Source organism: Halichoeres trimaculatus, unplaced genomic scaffold (assembly GCF_033239565.1).
Source record: "Halichoeres trimaculatus isolate MK-OKI-2021-1 unplaced genomic scaffold, fHalTri1.1 fHalTri1_scaffold_23, whole genome shotgun sequence".
Lineage (NCBI taxonomy): Eukaryota > Metazoa > Chordata > Actinopteri > Labriformes > Labridae > Halichoeres > Halichoeres trimaculatus.
Window position 1 is genome coordinate 6,856,675 of NW_027437201.1, and position 21,554 is coordinate 6,878,228.

Here is a 21,554-nt window from a genome sequence, read left to right on the forward strand (position 1 = left end):
ACCTTGTGGGCGTCACTGACACCACCACATGACCCAGTTTCAACCAATCACACGCTAACATCGACGTGTAATCGGTCGCCAGATTATGGTGCGACAGGACTGGAGTGAGGTGGCAACTGGCAGGAGCAGACTCCGGTACAAGAAGAGGTGACTCTTAACAGCAGTGTCATATATTTTCTGACGCGGTTCCTGTACTCTGAGGAGGTACTTCTTCTTTTGACAAGGTAACAAACCAGGCTCATTTTTTAAGATTCATACACTAACGTTAGCTCGCAGAGTTAGCTCGCGGCTGTGTGCGTGAGGCTACAGTAGTTAGCCTGTCAGTCTGAACCTCATGTTAGCGAATGTGAGATGCTGCAGTCACTGTCATCATGCCAGGGTTAAAAAATATATTTCTTCCTATTTTATTGTCCGTCAATACAGATAATTCGGGCAAATCTAGATTTATTTAACGTGCTAACTACTTCCGGGGAAGTAGTGTATACTTTATATTGGTAATTCAGCGAAGGCTAAACACCCTTGAACACAGCTTTTCATCACTTTAAAAAAGAAGTTGCTCTTCATTCACCCACAACAAGCAGAGCTGAAGTGACCTAGCTTGTCATAGCCACAGTCCGGAGTGGGTGTGGTAGCTGGTACAGGGGCTTCATTCATGAAGCAGTTAGTATGGGAGAAGTGATGCTAGCTGTGAGGAGTCCCCCTTCACTGGCCCCTGTGATGCTGCGGATGCTTCCAAACCCAGCCTCCTTTAACTTCTGAGCCTGCTACCAGTGACACATATTCCACGGCTTATTGGCTTCAAACAATAGAGTGTATCCATGGATTATGGGAAGCTAAACACACGGACATCTGCCTCTAAAAGCATGAGAAGATAGCCGGCTAAGCTAAATCCTGGCAAAACTCCCCAGGATGTCTTTGCGGCACCATGCAGGTTGACCTCATGTGTGGAGTTCCTGCAGCTTACACAGAAGCTGGAATAAAAGCACCATAAATGCTATCAGCTGTAAGAGCTCTGAGTAGATATGATATATGCTATCAGGCTAACTTCTTATCTTTGTTTGGTTTGTGACTGTTCAGGTAGATGGAGCTGTTTGGGCTCTTCAATACACTGAGCCTCCTAATATTACAACAGTAAACTTTGCCCAGAAGAGCCAAAGGAAACTTGACCTACTCTATATTAGTGTATGTTTGCATTGGTTGGGCAACTTTTGCAGCTCTGGGTTGGTAGAGCAGGTCTGACAACATGAGGTGGTGCTTGAAACAGGAATGTACACATCATCAGATCAACCTGTTGTCTTTCTTCGGGGGCATCAGTTTCCTCAGATACTACTGTTGTTGTGAAATGTGTTAGATTGCGGGACTGATAGCTGAGGTATTTCAGTGGATATTAACAGCACAACAATAGTTTCTTGTCTCTTTGTGGTGCATATCTTGGATTTGTCTCTGATAAACCTGTCTGAGTACTTGAGGTTATCTCCAGATCTGACATGGATTTGACTCTTAGCTTGATGTTTCATTGGATTTGACACATTTAGATGGGGAAAAAGAATCATCCTTAGATAGGCCTGTCATGATAACAAATTTTGATAATTTTCCAAAATATTATTGCTGATAAACAATATTATTGTCAATACTATTTTGATTTTTTCCATTTTTTCATTGATGTAATTATGATAAATGAGATAATAAAGTGAGTACGCCATATCAAAAACAATTTTTTAAGAGTATTTAACTGTAATTAAAATGTCAGGATCTTTTAAATAAAATAAATTAAACAAAAAATATGATAAATTTAACAAACAAGAAAGAGAAAAAAATACAATGAAAATTAAATGGACTCTCTTTTAGAAAAAAATACATGTCAATGAAAATAATGAATACTAATCAAAAACAATAAAACATAGACCCTGTCTCTAAAGAAAAAAAACGAAACTCCAAAAAAACAACAACAATAAAAGCCATAGCCTAAATAAAAGGGAGTTTATACAGTTCTTGAATTGTTTGTAACATGTACTTTTTCCCAGTCAATCCGTACTGTCTGTCAAACATTTTTAACATTTCTGGCTTTCAATCGTATTGAAGGGCTGCATTTCTTTGGCAATGTAGCTGTCTTTGAGCGCCCACCATTTGGCGCTTTTATTGCTATTTACTTTGCAGACCAAAAGCCTCAGTAAGAGCGAAAAGAACAAGGCTCCGCTGCACCTCCCCTTCTTCTTCTTCGTCGCCACTATTTTCAAACAAATGCGACATATCAGCTCGTTGGTGTTAACGAGCTCACACTTTGTTCATTCTGATGATAAACAAAATATTCCCACACTGGGACTGTGGCAGGCGGCTTGAGAACGTGCAAGCAGCCCCGTCTTCACCACAAAGATCGCATTTTTAACAGATGCTAAATCCACTAAATCCGCTATAGAACCTATGCACCTCGATGTTAGGAAAGATATACGTTGTGAGCCATCTTCTCATTCAGCCTCTTTGGTCGAAAGAGAGGAGGAAAACAAACATGCATGCACGTGTCAGTTTATCGAGGCTGGCAAACTTACGAGGACGTTTTTATTAATCGTTCGGTTAATCGATTTATTGATTATCGTGACAGGCCTATCCTTAGACTTACAAATCCTTTTTGAGTTCATCTGAAAGGTTGCTTTAAAAACTAACAGTTATAGATTTTATCTTAGAAATGAAAACAGAGATACAAAGCATCATCCCAAGCAATCACCTTCTCAGACACAGATTTCTATTAGAGACAGATGGATTGATTAGTAGGGCTGATAAATATCATCTTGAAATAATCGTAACAGACTGATGGTTGAGCTCATGATACTGGTTTAAAAATATACAAATAATGTCTGAAGACACTGCAGGCAGATGACATAATATCTGAAACAGTCACTGATATGTTTGATATAGATTCTGTTACGTGGCTCCTGACAAATATCGGTTATGATCTGAATTCCAAATCTAGATTAAAAATCTGCAAAACACATATTCTAGATCTGGATCTGCCTGAAGTAATTGAGTTTTTCTTAATTTGATTGTTGTGTTTATCAGATGTTAAATGAATAAATAAGGCTAGTCCTCAAGCAGCTAGCTTAGGTTTTTACATCCAAGCTTATTGTCTTTCTCGTGTGTCACTCCCATAGACTGTATAATAAATGGAAGTAATAACAGTGGCGTCACCCGTCTGTGTCTGACACAGAGTTTTATAGCTGATAGTCTGGGTGGGAGCGATATTGGAAATGGGGCGGGCTTTGAGGCAACACTAACAGCTATAGGGCCGCCTGTCAATCCGCTGAGCTGTGCCTCTGATCAGACAAACTCATAATCTAAATATCTTGTAAATGTTGTGAATCTTGTAGAGAAATAAGCTGTTCCAACAGGAGACATTTTTTGCCAAAGCCATTCATTGCCCCTTCATTTTTGACCATAGGTTGCTGCTTGATTGCTCCCAGTTCTCTCTTTTTCCTGCTCTAACCACTAGGGCTAAACAATTTTGGAAAATAATCTAATTGCGATTTTTTTTGGACCAGTATTGCGGCAAGGGATTTTTTGGGGGACAACGTTTATCTCCCACAATGTTGACTAAACACAAGCAATAAACCGTTCTATAGTATGACCAACACAACAAAGGAAACTCAACATATAAACAATTTTTTCCTGTTGGCCAGGTCTACATGGTATGATGAAATTAGATGAGTTAATGCATTAATTCATGCTAATATCATATCTTTATTTAATCATTACAGCCACACTAGAATATTGTAGAGCTGAACGATTCCTCGATTCGAGGTACTCGATTACAAAAAACACTCGAGTAATTTTCTCCGCCTCGAGGAATCGTTTAATTTCAAAAAAGATCAAAGAGATGTATTTCAAATAGAGCTGAGGCCATATTAAGAGAGTTTTCAGACCCCTCAAGCTACCTCTTATACAAAATAGCATCTAGCAACAAATCTAGCTTCTTTTCTGGAGTTTAGAGACTAATGGGTCATTCTACGAAACGGGTGCCATTTGGGTCCACAACATTTGATGAGATGTACAAGGCACAAAAAATGTGTCAAAGTGTGTTTACAAATTTTGGCGCTACCAAAGCAAGTGCTCTTATTGACACGCTGTATCAGAAAATTCTATTTCTTAAAGAGAAAAATTTTCATTTGAAAAATAACTTCTCTTTAACTAAACAAAAATGTATTTTATCCGATTACTCGATTAATCGATGGGATTTTCAGTAGAACTACTACTAGTAGAACTACAGTACCCTAATACTAAAATATTCGATAGCTGCAGTCCTGGACTATTGACGGACTCATTTTACTTCAACCCTTGTAGACATGTTCTATTTTTGCCAGACAAAAATAGCATATTGACTTTTGCTGGTTTTAAGAGGGAACTAGAACAAGATACTATATTCCTTCCAGGTCAGTATACAAGAAACTTAATATCAATTTTATTTTTTTAAATTGCAGCCTTTGCAATTTGAAAATTGCACACTGTTACATTGCGATGTTGGTTTCAATTCGATTAATTGTTCAACCCTACTATCCACTGTCCTGTCCTTTCTGAATAAATGAAAAAAAATCCCAGAACACAACTCACAGAAACAGTTTTAGCATTAGCATTAGCTTTTAAATATCTGATAACAGTCAACCACTAGTTTTGGATTTTCTTAACATATTCAAATGATTTTATTGACACCACAATGAAAGTTGTTGTTTTCTTCACGTTTCTTTAACTACAAAAAAGACTGAGGCTAGCTCAGTGAATAAAGGCAGGAATTGAAATAAACTAACTGCAAATGATTTACATATTCCATAGTTTTAACTTTAATACTGTAAAAGAAAGGACACTTTTTTGTCTATTATATCATTAGCTAACAATCAGTTTGTGACAATGGAAATGATTCTTATCGCTTGAGACAAATTGAGGATTTATTTTACGACTTATTCTCAATTTGAAACTATAACTAGCTGTTCTCTTGTGTGTCACATCCAAAATCCTGGCTGTTAAACGTTTGATGATCACTTTTTCCAGTGTGGGGCTATGCTGTCTGAAACAGAGCGATGATTCTTCTGCATGAATTATGACTTTGATACTAACCAATGATTAAATAAGCACAGAGAAAGTGGAAAGATTTCTCTTAAATTTAGACATGATTTTATGCCTCGAGGATGTTTTTGCTTGATTTTCACCATCACCAATTTTAGTTAATAGTGAATGAATGTAGCAGACAGTAAAATAAATTTTGAAGTTGGAGCATAGTTTGTATCCATGTCCTTGAGGAAATCTTAAAACTGTGAAGAGTGCAAGAGTGTTTAAGAGGGTAGGGCTGCAGCTATCAAATATTTTAGTATTCGAGTATTCTACTGAAAATCCCATTGATTAATCGAGTAATCGGATAAAACACATTTTTGTTTAGTTAAAGAGCAGTTATTTTTCAAATTAACATTTTTCTCTTTAAGAAATAGAATTTTCTGATACAGTATGTCAGTAAGATGGTAGCTCCAAAATTTGTGAACACACACATTTTTTGTGCCTTGTACATCTCATCAAATGTTGCGGACCCAAATGGCACCCATAGAATGACCCATTAGTCTCCAAACTCCAGAAAAGAAGCTAGATTTGTTGCTAGCTACTATTTTGTATAAGAAGTAGCTTGAGAGGTCTGAAAACTCTCTTAATATGGCCTCAGCTCTATTTGAAATACCACTCTTTGATCTTTTTTAAAATTAAACGATTCCTCGAGGCGGAGAAAATTACTCGATTATTTTTTGTTATCGAGTACCTCGAATCATTCGAGGAATCGTTTCAGCTCTATAAGAGGGAAACATTATTTAATAAAACATGTCATCCTTCAGAAAAGGAGCAGTCACTCTGGCTTTGTAAATCATTACTGTGTGACTGTTAACCACTTTACTGTGTAATCAATCAATTCTACTGAGTGTCCCACTTAGCATGTTCACAAATACATTAGATCACATAATACTGCAAGTCTCCACTGCTAACAGGGCTTTAGGAAGCAGAATTTATCTGGTTTGTACATAAAGTAAACAGAAATGCTTCTTCTCCTTCGTTTCCCTCAGGTCCTGTCCATTCCAGCCCTGCCATGTCGGCGAAAGCCATCTCAGAGCAGACAGGGAAAGAGTTCTTGTACAAATACATCTGCACCTCAGCGGCTGTGCAGAACCGCTTCCGTTACGCCAATGTCACGCCAGAGACGGACTGGGACCGCCTCACACAGGAGCATCCCTGGCTGCTAACAGAGGTAAAACAAAAAAAAAGAGATGAGACTGACTTGATCCAAAAAGCTCCAGAGACTCCTCTTTTATTGAAATCATGTGGCTGATAACAAACTGCATGTTGCTGGAACTGTGTCTGCACGGTACGCTGCACATTATGCTGTTACCATCAGAGTCGTGTGACTTTGTATTTAGATTCAACCAGTGATTGTAAAATACGTCTTTGGATAGCAAAAGCAAAGCATTCAACTTTGAGAGTGCCAGAGTGAGTTCTGTCATCTCACATGATAGTTATGGGAGGATAGGTCACATTGTGCATTCATTTTACATCAAAGTTAGATTAGCAGCACAGGAACATACCACACATATCTGAGGCATATTTTCAACTCCAAACTGGTTAATGAATAGATGAGAGGCGCTCTAGTATTTGAAGCAAAGTTAAAAAAAGGATGTGCACTCCTCTGTTTGTGCACTCACTGTGTGTGTACCTGGTATTTCAAACGGATGCAGGTGAATTGTGTGTTTTTTTAAAAGCATAATAATTTCTAATTAGTATTTCTAATACATGACTGTTTTTTCATCTGCAGCGTCTGGTGGTAAAGCCAGATCAACTGATCAAACGACGTGGGAAGCTCGGGCTGGTGGGCATAAACCTGGACCTGCAGGGTGTCCAGGAGTGGCTCAAATCCCGCCTTATGAAGGAAACCACTGTGAGTTGGTTTTAGACTTTCTGTCTGCCTTGATGAGACTAAAACAGTTTGCAGTTTCTTCCAGAGGTGATGGTGGAGTGATCCATTTGAAGAGACTACAGAATACAGATCTACTTTCTCAACCCCAATACCATATTCTCTATTTGTTAATAGTAGGATGAGACAGGATTATGTTTTTGCAACTTCTGGCTTTTCCTTTTTGGGTCTATATCAGACTGATATTTGAAACCAGGATTGGATTACTGCATCTCCACCTAAAGCTGTTTTCGAGACTATATGACCTGTGTCTAAAGATCTAGCTGTCGATCGAATACCCTACATGTACAAGCCACTGTAAGATGTCGTAAAATATGGAGTTTTTTAATCATTACTTTATTGACATTACATCTGGCAATGTAAAAAATAAAAACTCATAATTCCATCAAATTGGGCTATAATTCTAGGGATGCACCCATACCGATCCTGGTATCAGGTATCGTTGTGTCGGTGCCCCTAAGAGTAGAAGAGTAAGAAGTAGCTGATCCATGGTGCTGATCCAGGCAACCAGTTTTCTGCCTTTTTTTTTTACTGGCACTCGTGGATACTTGATTTGGAATGTTACCTCTGGTGCACTTTCTTTTTTTTTGCTGAATTTCCAGTCTACAGGGTAAAAAATGTTACAATTGAACAGTAGTTTCTGCACATTCTGAAGCATGGTTTTTACCAAACTTATGGTAAACATTTAAATATTTTATAGTTGTAAAGTTATAGTCATATACTCATTTTTTGCCTTTTACATAAACAATAACCAGCCTTATCCCACAGTAGGGCATGCAGGTTATTATTTAACACTGGTATCAGATCAGTATCAGTATCAGTCGATACCCAAAACCCAGGTATTGGTACCAGTATCAGAACCAGAAAAGCTGGATCGGTGCATCCCTAAATTATACCAACATTGCTTAAACGACAATAAAAAAATCAGCCCAACAGTCTGGTGTGGTTAACAGACTTAATCAGTTAGACTTTGTTTTAAAGGATACAGGAGAAACACAAAGTGTGGTATGTACAGAAAATGTTTTAAAAGAAAATTTACAACAATATTATAAGAGCTTATCGAGGGAGCACCAAAGGAAAAATAAGTTACTAAAACTCAAGAAAGTAAATCAACAAAATTAAAAGAAATAGACATCATAATAAACTGGTTAATGAATATGAACATGAAAATGGAAAAAAAAGAGAATAAGATGCAACAGTGAAAAAGACTAAATAAAAAATGTAATCACTAGTAAAGCAATTGGTTTAGAAAGGAAATATAAGTACACATTTCTATAATAGATTAAAAAGATACATCTTTGAATAGATTAAAACTGGAAATTGTTAAGTAAATGAAACAGAATAAAAGACTTTGCTTTTAGTTGATCACATGACCATCACATTGTTCTTTAGGTATCTTAAGATGAACTCTCTCGTCCATTAGCTCCAGCGAACAGGCTTTCTATGAGCAGAAGGTTGTTGTGTCGTCCACTGCCCGGAGCCATGAGCATATGTTTAGACCTGCCAGGTCAGAGGTTGTGTAATGCAAGCAGAAGCTGTTGGTCTATTCTGGTGCACCATTCAAACATGGTGTGGTTCAAACAGGCCAGCGCTATGCTTCCTGGCAGGATATGAGTTGGTTGAAGTGCTTTATGTTTAAGAATGAATATGAGAGTTTAAAAAGTCTTGCAGTAATAAGATGTAATGAGTTAAACCCAGGACTCCACCTCTGCCAATCATTTCCTTCTATTCTGTTCTATTCACTTCTGATCTCCATGTGTGTTTCAGTAGCATGCTTTATGACATGCATTGTTTGTCTTCAACAGGTGGGGAAGGCAAAGGGTGTGCTGAAGAACTTCCTTATTGAGCCTTTTGTTCCTCACACCCAGGTGACGTATGCTGGTTTAAGAAGTTTTAATGTCTCACACCCTGTTTAACATTTTCCAAAGCCATGTATTTAAATAGGTGTAGCTTTTAATCATAGATGCAGACTAAGTGTGTTTAAACCTGTGCTGAAAAGAAAACAGAAGGTCAGCCGAATGAAATCATCTCTTGGTTTAGCTGAAATAAGGAACTGAATCAGCTTGTGGTCTATTTCTGAAACTACTCGCCAGTCTTTTCTCAACCTCTACATCCCTTTATCATTAATTTTTTTTATATCTCTATCTAGGAGGAGGAGTTTTACGTCTGTATATACGCCACCCGTGAAGGCGACTATGTGCTCTTCCACCATGAAGGAGGGGTGGAGGTGGGAGACGTAGACGCCAAGGCCCTGAGGCTGATGGTACCGGTGGATTCCAAGCTGAGTGAGGACCAGGTCACAGAGCAGCTCCTCGTCAACGTTTCTGATGATAAGAAAGAGTACGGGCACATTTTTACTCATTAAGTGATGTTGTTTTATCATCAAGGGAAGATTTTTATCAAGTTAAGTTTGGTAAGAAAGAACAGGACGAAAGGATGGTTTGTCATCAAAACTATAGAAACATAAAGATTAAAACCAGGAAATAAAAAAAAGATAAAGGCAAAGTTTTGGCAGTAAAAAATCTTGTTTGGATTCACTTCAGTGTCTTTTTTTTTTTCAATGACTACGTGGGAGAGTCAGTAAGGCCATCTGTCTTAAGTTTGGATTGTGTAACCTTGAATGTTGTGTTTCACCCTGCTCTGAATCATCCAGATACCATTCCCAGAGTGCAGAGGCCGTGCTGATCTCATTTATACTGTATAATTTGGCCTTTGGAGACTAGTTTCCCACAGTCACTCCCACTGGAGTTTAACTATTATTCATTGTGGTTTATTTCATTACTGCTGTCTCTGTTGCAACAGGAAGCACTTTGCTGCATGTTTTGGAAAGAAAGATTTCGAGTCCTAAGTTTTTGCATGGATGCATTTTAATACCCATGACCCACTGCAGTGCAACAAGTTAATTTAAGTGTTAAAAAAGGCATCCAAAAAACCTCTACACGTATTTAAGATAACAGAATTTTTCGTTTTAGTTTCTTGTAAGATTTGTTCATCACATTTCACGTTTGTTTTAATCTACAGTTTGTTTTTTCTTCTCACAGAGTCCTTGCCAGTTTTATAGTTGGCCTCTTCAACTTATACGAAGACCTCTACTTCACCTATCTTGAGATCAACCCTCTAGGTATTTTTCTTTTTCTGCAATATGAGCCATCAATCTGCACGTTCTTCTTCTACTGCTCTATACTCACAGAATCATGATCCCCTTTGATTCTGTATCAAGAAAAATCTGCATTTTGTTGTGTGCATAAACAGTTCCTGGTGTCATCATCGTTTAGACATAAATGCTACTAATTTTTGGGCATCATAAAGTAGCTGTTGATGTGCTCTTCTGTGACCAAACTGTTGATCAAGATAAATCTCTCATTTCACCAGTCGTCACCAAAGATGGAGTATACGTCCTCGACATGGCAGCGAAGATTGATGCCACTGCAGATTACATCTGCAAGGCGAAATGGGGGGATGTGGAGTTTCCTCCACCTTTTGGCAGAGAAGCATACCCAGAGGTGGGGCCTGATCTACTTTATTTAGATCTATAGATGTGTTTACATATGCGTTTGTTCAATCTACACCCTCGGTTCAGTACATACCCCCTCTGACCTGCCTGGTCTTTCTCCTTCACAGGAGGCATACATCGCTGATCTGGATGCAAAGAGTGGTGCCAGTCTGAAGCTGACTTTACTGAACCCTCGAGGACGGATCTGGACCATGGTGGCAGGAGGAGGAGCTTCAGTAGTCTACAGGTACCCCACTGGTTCATAACTATCATTTGTTGTAGTATCAACCCTTTTCAGCCAGTATGTTCATTAGCATCCTCTTTCCTCCTTAGTGACACCATCTGTGACCTTGGCGGTGTAGATGAACTGGCCAACTACGGCGAATACTCTGGAGCACCTAGCGAACAGCAGACCTACGATTACGCTAAAACCATCCTCTCTCTCATGACACGGGAGAAACATCCTGAAGGTGGGTGAAACCAACACTTCATTATAAAGTCAATGAGCTCCTCTTCTGGGTGGAAAAAGTAGGTCAGAGGTGAAAGTGAGCAGAGTAACCGGAGCAGCCTCTGGAACAGGCCTCACATTATGATGGAAATGGGACTTCTTTACCTGCCTGTGTTGAATTCCATGTCAGATCTGAGTCCATCTTTAGTTTGATACATACTACAACAGTTTACTGTTTATATGTCGCCAGTACTAAACTGTAGCTGTAGTCAGACTGTGTTAGAGTGGTGTCGAGTTTCACTCTGTCTAATATCACCTTCTCTGTCTCCTAAAGGGAAAGTGCTGATCATTGGAGGAAGCATTGCCAACTTCACTAATGTAGCAGCCACATTTAAGGTGAAACACATTTATTTATAAACACAATAAAGAGCTTAATACATCAGTTTACCATGCTTCTTCAGGCTCTTATAGATATTAATAAATGACTTGTCTGTGTCTCTCCTCAGGGCATTGTAAGAGCTATCAAAGACTACCAAGGCCCCCTGAAAGAGCATGAAGTCACCATCTTTGTTCGGCGTGGAGGTCCCAACTACCAGGAGGGCCTGAGGGTGATGGGAGAAGTTGGTAAGCAATTTGAGATTTAGAGCCATGATAAAGTACTCAGTCAGAGAAGTAGAGAAAGGCATCATAGCTGTAGTATGTAAGGCTTGAATTGATGGAATTGTGCATTTCTTCTCTTTAAATGTGACTTTCTGTCTGCAGGGAAGACCACAGGTATCCCCATCCATGTGTTTGGTACTGAGACTCACATGACGGCCATTGTTGGAATGGCTCTGGGCCACCGACCAATTCCGAACCAGCCGCCAATGGATGCTCATACAGCTAACTTCCTCCTCAACGCCAGCAATAGTGCAGCGGTACTTTCATTCACAACATTAACATATAAAGAAATAGAGCAATGTAAGCTATAACAGTGGGAAAACTAGAATAACTGTACACTGAGTCAGAGAAAGGTGTTGCCTACACTTCACTCAGACATGTTCAAACAGCATTGAAAAGTTTGGACTTTGGAGCTTGTTTCAGTCGCTCTGTTGTTCAGCTGTTAAAGTTATTCTTTTATGGAGTGTATGTGCTCATATCTTTTTAATTGAACTTTTGGCCTTTATGGATGCTTGACCTCATTTGGTGTGGAACAAGGAAAATCGAAGGCTATAGATCAGACTCTTCCTTTCTTATAGGTTAATCAAAGCGTGCTCCATGCTAGCTAATCTGCTCTTTTGTTCACTGTCTCATAAAGTTGTCCCAAGACAGTTAAATAGTGCTATCACCCAGTTTGATTGTCCGATTGGGATTATTTTGGACAATACTGCGATTTGCAGTTATAGTGAATAATAATGAGTCTACATGCTTTGCTATAAAAGAAAATGCAGAGATTATTGGTAGTTGGGAAATATGTATTTCTTTATTAAAAACTCTAATTTCTATTTCAAATGCTGCTTTCCTAATATTTTAGATTCTGTGGTTAAGTTTAGTTTTTATCTTCTCTATAAATTTGAAAGCCTAAGGTAATGACCACAAAAATGACCGTGGTACGACAGAGAGCCATGTCATGCATGTGGTCTTGCAAACACACTTCCGCTCACACATAAACGAAATGACAAAATAAGAAATCAATACATTTCCAATTTTTAAAGCGAGATTTACTGCGTTTGTGTGTTTCAATTCGTACTAGAGAAGAGAAACTGAAACTTAAATATCAATCCCAACTGATCCCAACATTGGCATCCATATGCATATATATATATATATATATATATATATATATATATATATATATATATATATATATATATATATATATATATAAATATATATATATAGTTAAGATACTATTAAGATAGTAAGATACCACTACTCATAACTATATATATTTTTTTATGAATGGATCACGAGCCACAGGTTGGCTACCCCTGGTATAGATCCTCATTTGTTGTACATAATTGAAATAACAATAAATGCTATTTATTGAAGTTTAGCCATTTAAACTGCATTGCAGCCCTTTGTGCAGTTGCATAATTACACATTCTCAATTTGCGATTGTGGCGTCTATTCGATTAATCGTCCAGCACTACTGTTAAATACACTTTCAGTTGTCATCATTTAAAGAAAACTTCTTACCAAAGAGGTATCACATACACATCCTAATTGATGCATTTTTGGATTATAAAGCTGTGCATACGGTAAAATTTCACAGTACAGTAAATTTCTTAAAGGGAAAGAGTTTAAAGTCAAAAATGCCTCTCTCTGTCCGAGCAGACTCCAGCTACAACAAGAACTGCTTCATTCTCTGAGCCCCGAACATCAAATGACGTCACCCCAGCCAAGAAGAGTAAAGGAGGTTTGCCTGCAGGTAACTCCCTCCGCAGCGCTCTCCTCTCCTCTGCTTATCAGCCAGACTCCATTTGTGCTCATACACTTCTGCTTTTTCATTCCTCTTCTCCCTATGCCTCTTTATTTCTCTCCCTGCAAATGCAATCACTGCTGTTTTGCATTTAATTTTATTTCCTGTCCTTCTCTCCTCCACGTCCTCCTCCTCCTCCTCCTTTCGTTGTTTTGCTGCACAAACTGTCCACTCACCCTCGTCTTTTTCACGCTTGTTTCTCTAAGACTCTCTTCATTCTATACTGTGGCCTCTGAAGAATGTGGTCACAGCTGATTGGAAAGGTAAGTTACAGGTGTGCCACTCCCACTTTGCGGTCAGCTGCCCTCACAAAAACTGTTTGATCTTTTCTCTTCTTTTCTCTCATCCTCCTGATGTTGATAGGGATGTGACTCCTGAGCAGTCTAATAAGAGGATTTATGTGTTCTCTTCCTGTTGAGAGACTTCTTTATTAAGTTAAAAGAGCTGCTGTCGAAACTATGAAAGACTTTTATAAAAAAAAAAGAAGACATTTAAGTATTTATAATCTGAAGATTGTTATGATGTTCTGGTTATAACTTGATAAACTTCACTTCAATTCTTCCTTTACAGCAGCACATTAAAGGCATGCTCTATCGCAGCTCAGCTTTGCATGGGCTTTCCTCTGGTGTGCTTTTTACAGAGTGATTGACGCGATCATTGCATTGAAAATCTGTGTAATCAATGAAATAAAGATGCACTCATTCTTTTCTCCTTTTCTTTTTGGTGCTCATTTTGTCCTATTTTGTGTTCCTGTCCCCATGGGTCACAGAAGCGCAAGCCTCTTCAGGCTGCAGCGGAGGTATGGAAGGGTGTGAAAATCTCGTCTTCCTGCCCTCTCCACCCTCTGTCCATGCCCACCTGCCTTCCCTTTTTTTGTCTGCTTGTGTTTTTCTAAAGTATGTCCTGCTTTTTGCATCTCACACACTCACCTAAATGGAGATGTGTTATATGGTTCTGGACAGAGAGGCGTGTTTTTGAAGGACTGGAGCAAATGTGTTGCAAGATTGTGGTTTAATTAACAAGAGATGCTTTGATGCTTTGACTAACTAATGTGCTGTGCTAGATGTCAAACTCAACAGACTATTTTTCTGCGCAAGGACTGGGTTTCTGCTTCGTGTTGGTTGTTTTACTAATAGGCGGCTGCATGATCAGCACTCGGGGGCGATGTGTTCCAGTCGAGCTTGTGTTATTTCTTTGGTGCAATGGGTAACAGGGCTTAAGATTTTTAAAGCTACTGTAAGGAGTTCTTAAGCTGTTTCGTAAACTGACTTAAATCAATTCAAATGCCAAAATATGATATACGAAAGCAGACAAACCACAATTGAGGGGTCGATTTACTTTATGAAGTATTTTTATTACCTGAAACCTCCAGCGTGATACCACAACAGCCTTGCTTTAATGATAGTGATAAATGATAAGGTTGACTTTTTAGAGGAATCAGGGATGAGATAACAGGTTCTACTTTGTCCACAGGGGGCGCCAAAATCTACACAAGCTTAGACTTCCTCACAGGAGCTTTAAATGAAACATATTAAAGTAGCGGTCCCCAACCTTTTTTTGCGCCAGTTTAATGTCAGACAGTATTTTAACGGACCGGCTCTTCTTCTGTCTCCTCACTGGCTCTTTTACCCTGCCTAAGAAACTTTCCAAAGATGTTTGTTTTTTGTCCATTTTGCTAGCTTGGGGATTTGGCATCAAGAATGAGTCATAAACGGAGAGAATCCAGTTGTTTTTCAAAATAAAACATTGTTCATAATCAGATAATAAATCAAACTGAGATAATGTAAGTTGGGTATTTTTTATGTGCCAATTGACCCACAGACTGGCACCGGTCCGCAGCCCGGGGTTTGGGGACCACTGGAATAGAGGACTTCTTAACCTAGCTTCAAAAAGTTTGACCCCCTAGAGCCGTCTAGATTTATCAGGAGACCACTTTTCTATTGGTGTGTCCAGCAGGTGGACAGAGTAACTGTACAGAATAAGTAAGAATGTCTAGAGGAAAGTGCGCAGCTTGTGAATTGCGTTGTAAGGAGTTTCTTTAGTCTTCCTCCAGTGCTTCCGTCCTTACAGTGAGGTCGCTCTGCGCTCTCTGTCACCATCCTCATTCCTGCTCCTTTCCTGAACCTGCTGATCCCTCCTCACTGGCCTGTGATTATTTCTCTGTCAAGCTCTGACTCTCCTCCCTCTGTTTCTTCTTGTTCCTGCAGCCAAAGCCACCATGCTCTTCAGAAAAAACACCAAGGCCATCGTGTGGGGCATGCAGACACGCGCAGTACAAGGCATGTTGGATTTTGACTACGTTTGCTCTCGGGACGAACCCTCTGTGGCAGCCATGGTCTACCCCTTCACGTAGGTTCCTACAGCAGCATCTTTACAGAGACGGCGCTCATAATGCTGAAATAAATCCTTTATATTCAGCTTTTTAATGTGCTCATTCTATGTTTATTTATTATATCAAATTTGTTTAGTCACTGAACATGTTCCCCTTGAATTTCCACAGTCTGACCATACACTAACCTGGCAGTCAGCTCACTCTGTTACTCTTAGAAGAAAAAAGCCCAAGATTTATGTCTGAAATATATTGGATTATTTTTTTTCCAAAGAAACTTGTCACATAAGGAATGTTAGATCCAGGAATTTAAAAAACAGAGTGTGAAATTTAACATTAAGGGTGGTGTTTTGCTGTAATGACATTCTTCTGTTGTTAATCTGTTCCTGTGCTGCCCAGTGGGGATCATAAGCAGAAGTTTTACTGGGGCCACAAAGAGATCCTGGTGCCAGTATACAAAAACATGGCTGATGCCATGAAGAAGCACCCAGAGGTGGACGTCCTGATCAGCTTCGCTTCACTACGCTCAGCTTTCGACAGCACAATGGAGGTCATGCAGCACCCTCAGGTACAAAGACAGAAAGGGAAGCTTGGTTTTCAGTATGTCACTGCAGGTCGGCGTGAGGCACAGCTTCAGGCTTTGTTTTCATTTTTAGATCCACACCATCGCCATCATCGCTGAAGGCATTCCCGAAGCTCAGACGAGGCGGATGATCAAGCTGGCTGATGAGAGAGGTGTTACAATCATCGGCCCTGCTACGGTATGCTGTCGTGTCTTCTAAATATGTCTTTGTCAAAGTGGGAATGTGGAAAATTTTATTTTTCAAGGAGGTTTGTGTGACATCTGTTATCTTCCATCTCCCAGGTCGGCGGCATCAAGCCCGGCTGTTTTAAGATCGGAAACACTGGTGGCATGCTTGACAACATCTTAGCTTCCAAACTGTATCGTCCTGGTAGTGTGGCGTATGTGTCGCGCTCCGGGGGTATGTCCAACGAGCTGAACAACATCATCTCCCGTACTACAGACGGCGTGTATGAAGGGGTGGCCATTGGAGGAGACAGGTACGTACATCAGTTTAGTTAAATAGTTCATTTGCTATGACTGACTGTGTAACTTTTTAAGTCAGTTAAATCTCCTCTTTTCAAACATGTTGCTGTGAAAATTTTTCGTGTTTTGTCTTCCTTGTATAGATATCCAGGCTCTACCTTCATGGACCACGTCCTCCGATATCAGGACACTCCAGATATCAAGATGATAGTGGTGCTAGGAGAGGTGGGAACAGAACACCTATTTTTTTGGTTTTGTTTCAAAAGCTAGATTAATTTTATATTTCTCTTCATTTTGTTTAGTGTATTATATGTACACATTAAATAAGTCTGTCTACTTTTTCTAGATTGGCGGCACAGAGGAGTACAAGATCTGCCAAGGCATCAGAGAGGGCAGGATAACCAAGCCTGTGGTGTGTTGGTGTATCGGGACCTGTGCCACCATGTTTGCTTCAGAGGTTTGTTCTCCCCTGATTTAAAAAAAAACTGCTTTGGGACGTTTTTTTTTTTTAACCTCAGACGATTGATTTCTACAGCTCTACAGTTTCACTTAGCAGACGCTTTTGTCCGAAGTGACGTACAACACAGTAAATAATTAAGACAGAAGGAAAACCTAGTTAATGCAATAACTGTGCTACAAGTTATTTGGCTGCAGGTGCTGCCATTAAGTGCAGGATAAATATATATATTTTTAATTTAAGGTAGTGTAGAATAATCACGCCAACAAATCACAATTAACTGCTGTAACAAAATACTTCAACTAACCTTCAACAACATCCATATAAGTGCTGAAAATTTAATAAGAGCTAAGTCTGAGACCTTCTGACTCTTTCTACCCCTGAGGACAAAGAGAAGAAGGCTCAGCTTAAGTGCTCCCTGAACAGATGATTTAACTCAACTTGTTATTCTCCCATCTTCAGGTCCAGTTTGGCCATGCAGGGGCTTGTGCAAACCAGGCTTCAGAAACAGCAGTGGCAAAGAACCAGGCCCTGAGGGACGCTGGAGCTTACGTACCAAAGAGTTTTGACGAGCTTGGAGATGTCATCAAGTGAGACATTCGTCACATAAACACATCAAGAGTTTGTTTAAGGGTTGTGTTTGTTTGTTTTTTCACTGATTTTGTGTTTAATGGTAAAACAGGACTGTCTATGATGACCTGGTGGCCAATGGAACCATCGTCCCTGCCCAGGAGGTTCCTCCACCTACGGTACCAATGGACTACTCTTGGGCCAGGGTAAGAACTATCAGACTTGTCGAAGCCTGTTGGTGCCCTCTGTTGGACAACAGTTGAAATGACATCACTTCTTTTCCCTTCCCCAACACTGTTTACAACTTCTGTGTTAAAACTTGTCTTAAAATGAATTTCCTGCAGGAGTTGGGCTTGATCCGTAAACCAGCTTCATTCATGACAAGCATCTGTGATGAGCGAGGCCAGGAGCTCATCTATGCTGGCATGCCCATCACTGAGGTGTTTAAGGAGGAGATGGGTCTAGGTGGAGTCCTGGGTTTGCTTTGGTTCCAGCGCAGGTTAGTATGATGACAACAGATGTTAACCAGAACAAGTCAGGGTTCATTCCTTCTTTTGTCTGTTGTATTAAAAGTGGAATACTCTGCCTGTGTTTTCATCAGGTTGCCGCGTTATGCTTGTCACTTCATTGAGATGTGTCTGATGGTGACAGCTGATCATGGGCCTGCTGTGTCTGGCGCTCATAACACCATCGTCTGTGCTCGAGCAGGAAAAGACCTCATCTCCAGCCTCACGTCTGGACTGCTCACCATCGTCAGTACTGCTCATACACACCTTAAAAATAAAGACCTCCTGCTGTGTTTTACTGCCTATTAGACACAGGACTTGTTTTTAATTCCAGGGGGATCGTTTTGGAGGTGCTCTAGATGCTGCTGCAAAACAGTTTAGCAAAGCGTTTGACAGCGGTATGCTGCCCATGGAGTTTGTCAACAAGATGAAAAAGGATGGAAAGCTTATTATGGGCATCGGACACAGGGTGAAATCAGTAAGTGGCTCTTTTGCGAGTATCACTATCTAAAGAAGAACTTTTCCCGCATGGATTTAGAGCTTTAACACAAACAGTTTTCTGCTTGATTCGTTTCTTAGCTTATAAATGAAAACTGCTCTCGAGATCTTATCTTATATTGGGTTGCAACTCTCAAAGTCAGATCATTTTACACATTTTTTCTATCTTCAGATCAACAACCCAGACATGAGGGTGCAGATTCTGAAGGACTTTGTGAAGCAGCACTTCACCTCCACCCAGCTTCTAGACTATGCTCTGGATGTAGAGAAAATCACCACCTCAAAGGTATCTGTCTGACAAATTCCCACTGTTTTGGTGTGTTATCTTTCTGTACAGCATCCAGAACTTTCCTCAGGCACAGCTGGCTAAATGACAAAATCGATGTTTCTGCCTCATTTTTAGAAACCCAACCTGATTCTTAACGTAGATGGTTTTATTGGTGTTGCCTTTGTGGACCTTTTGAGGACGTGTGGAGGCTTCACACGGTAAGAAAATCATACTGTTATGTGGAACCATGGAAATCCTATCTACATAGATTGAGTAAGATTTTATACTTTTCTGTATTAAAAAGTATACTGTATGAAAACTGAGACATATTAAAGCAGATAAAGAGGTTAAATAAATTTAAATTAGCAGTGAAAACACCGCCTATGTTTAGAGATATCCACTGAATGATAGAGTTTTAACAAATAGATTTAAAAGTAATTTACTGTTTATAGCAACATCACAGTAGGTTGATAACCCTCAGTCAAAATGTGCATGACATGTGTCAACGACTCACCGTCCAGTTTCTCCCTCTTTCTAGAGATGAGGCGGATGAGTTTGTGGAGATTGGCGCGCTAAACGGGATCTTTGTGCTTGGTCGTAGCATGGGCTTCATTGGTGAGTTACAGTCAGCTGACACTGTCATGATTCGATACCCTCAGAGTACTAAAACTAGCTCTTGTGTCTGTCTCACAACAGGACATTACCTGGACCAGAAGAGGCTGAAGCAGGGTTTGTATCGCCACCCATGGGATGACATCTCCTACGTGCTTCCTGAACACATGTCCATGTAATCACCTGAAGCAGGACACACTTTATGAAGTTACTGCTCACATGGGTCAGGCAGCATTTACACATCTCACTAACTTATAATTGATTTGAACTCTTGAGTTTTAACATCAGCTGCCTTGGAAAACAAATGGGATAGGATGATTCTGTAACATGGAGGTAAACTGTCTGGAAGTACTGTCCAAGGGATCTAGGTACGACTTTTTAATTTAGCTCTTACGGATTAAAAAGGGGAAGTTTGTTTTCAGATACTGTTTGTGAACTTATTTAAAGTCTATGGTGTAACTTAAATGAAGAACCAAACCAATGCAAAAACGAGCAGTAGCTATAGAAGCACAAAATCAAAACCTACTTACAAAAAGTGCACAGAAGTTGGTTTTCTATAGTCGGTACGAGTTCGGATTTAAATCCCTCCTGCATCAGAACCTTAACAGTTAAACCCCTGCTTAAATGAAATGTTTTCAACCCAAGCAATATACTGTCGTAACATCTTTTTTATACAACTTAAATCAATTAGAGAGATTTGTTTTAATCAAAATTTGCCTGTTTTATGCCATGAGAAAGCAGCCAAGGAGATGCTTTTTGACTTTCTGAGTATTGCACCTTAGTTGGAACACTAGATCTAATATCCGTTATAATTTTTATGTTCTCACTTTCACTAGAACAAAACAATGTTTGTCAGATTATAATATACCAAAGTTATTTTTAGGTGTACATTGTCCTTGTTTAAAGTGAAAAAAGGGTCCAGTGGTTCTATATCATCTGAAAAAAGGAGTTGAAATGGAAAGGAGGAATTCAGTGAACACATGGTAATTATAGTTATTCCACCATTGCCTTTTTGTTGAACAAGTCAATGACAGTCATCAGTCTCTTCAAATAAGATGCAGTTTTCAGTCTTTCACTGAAGATGACTTGAATTACTTGTAGTGGTTTTCTGAATAATTGTGACAGAAAATTCTGATGCATCTAAAGTGGAGGGACAAAACACTTGAATGAACCCAATGAGTCTTTGACAGCATCATGCAATGAGAGGCTATGGGATTTGCTTAATTTGGGGGAATGATTGCACAAAATAGGTGTCCGTTATGTAAGACGAATGAAGGCTTGATGCTACACTCGAAAAACACCTTGTAACTGCTCACTGTACCGCCTGCTGTTTTTTTGTTTTCATCTTTGCTGTTTTTATTTAACTGTGAAAAAATGCTTTTGTCTTTTGTAATATGCTGTCATAATGTAGTATATTAATAAAGAACATAGTTTTACTTCTCATTTGCTGAAGTGTATTATGTGTACCTGTGTTAAAAAAAGGGATTTGACTGGTTATTTTATTTATACCTGCAACTCTTCTGCCTCTTCATTAACTTGTTAAAGGTTTCTTCTGTCTAAAGCAAGCCAATACCATCTTTCATCATTTCATACATTTCTATATAGAAAAATTATTTGCTATTTTGTCCCTAGAGAAAAAGTGCACGAATTTCATTTCTTGAACCTTTCTTGTTACATAACATGATTTTAAATATATATTATTTGTAATATTATTAATAGTATTTTATAATCTATTATTATAATCTATTATTGAAAATTTTAGAATTATCATTCTTTTATCATATATTTTTTAAAAACTTGTATTAGTTTCCCAAAGTCAAAATAGCCCGTAAAGAGATTCCAGAAGTTTTAAAACAAATTGCGACATGTATTGCCTGTG

General features: G+C 39.2%; 1 protein-coding gene across 1 annotated transcript; it reads left to right on the top strand.

Moving 5' to 3' along the window:
- Positions 1-52: 52 nt before the first annotated feature.
- Positions 53-21,118, top strand: LOC141785193 (ATP-citrate synthase-like). The gene is made up of 28 exons (XM_074663359.1): positions 53-224; positions 6,084-6,265; positions 6,827-6,949; positions 8,791-8,853; positions 9,135-9,325; positions 10,027-10,106; positions 10,358-10,488; positions 10,607-10,725; positions 10,812-10,948; positions 11,261-11,322; positions 11,433-11,550; positions 11,689-11,843; positions 13,243-13,336; positions 15,595-15,736; positions 16,116-16,284; positions 16,373-16,477; positions 16,582-16,778; positions 16,908-16,989; positions 17,111-17,221; positions 17,684-17,811; positions 17,904-17,997; positions 18,136-18,290; positions 18,393-18,543; positions 18,632-18,775; positions 18,968-19,081; positions 19,199-19,281; positions 19,602-19,678; positions 19,760-21,118. The coding sequence occupies exons 2-28, from the start codon at positions 6,107-6,109 to the stop codon at positions 19,852-19,854; spliced, it is 3,279 nt and encodes a 1,092-aa protein (XP_074519460.1). The 5' UTR covers positions 53-224; positions 6,084-6,106; the 3' UTR covers positions 19,855-21,118.
- Positions 21,119-21,554: the final 436 nt, after the last annotated feature.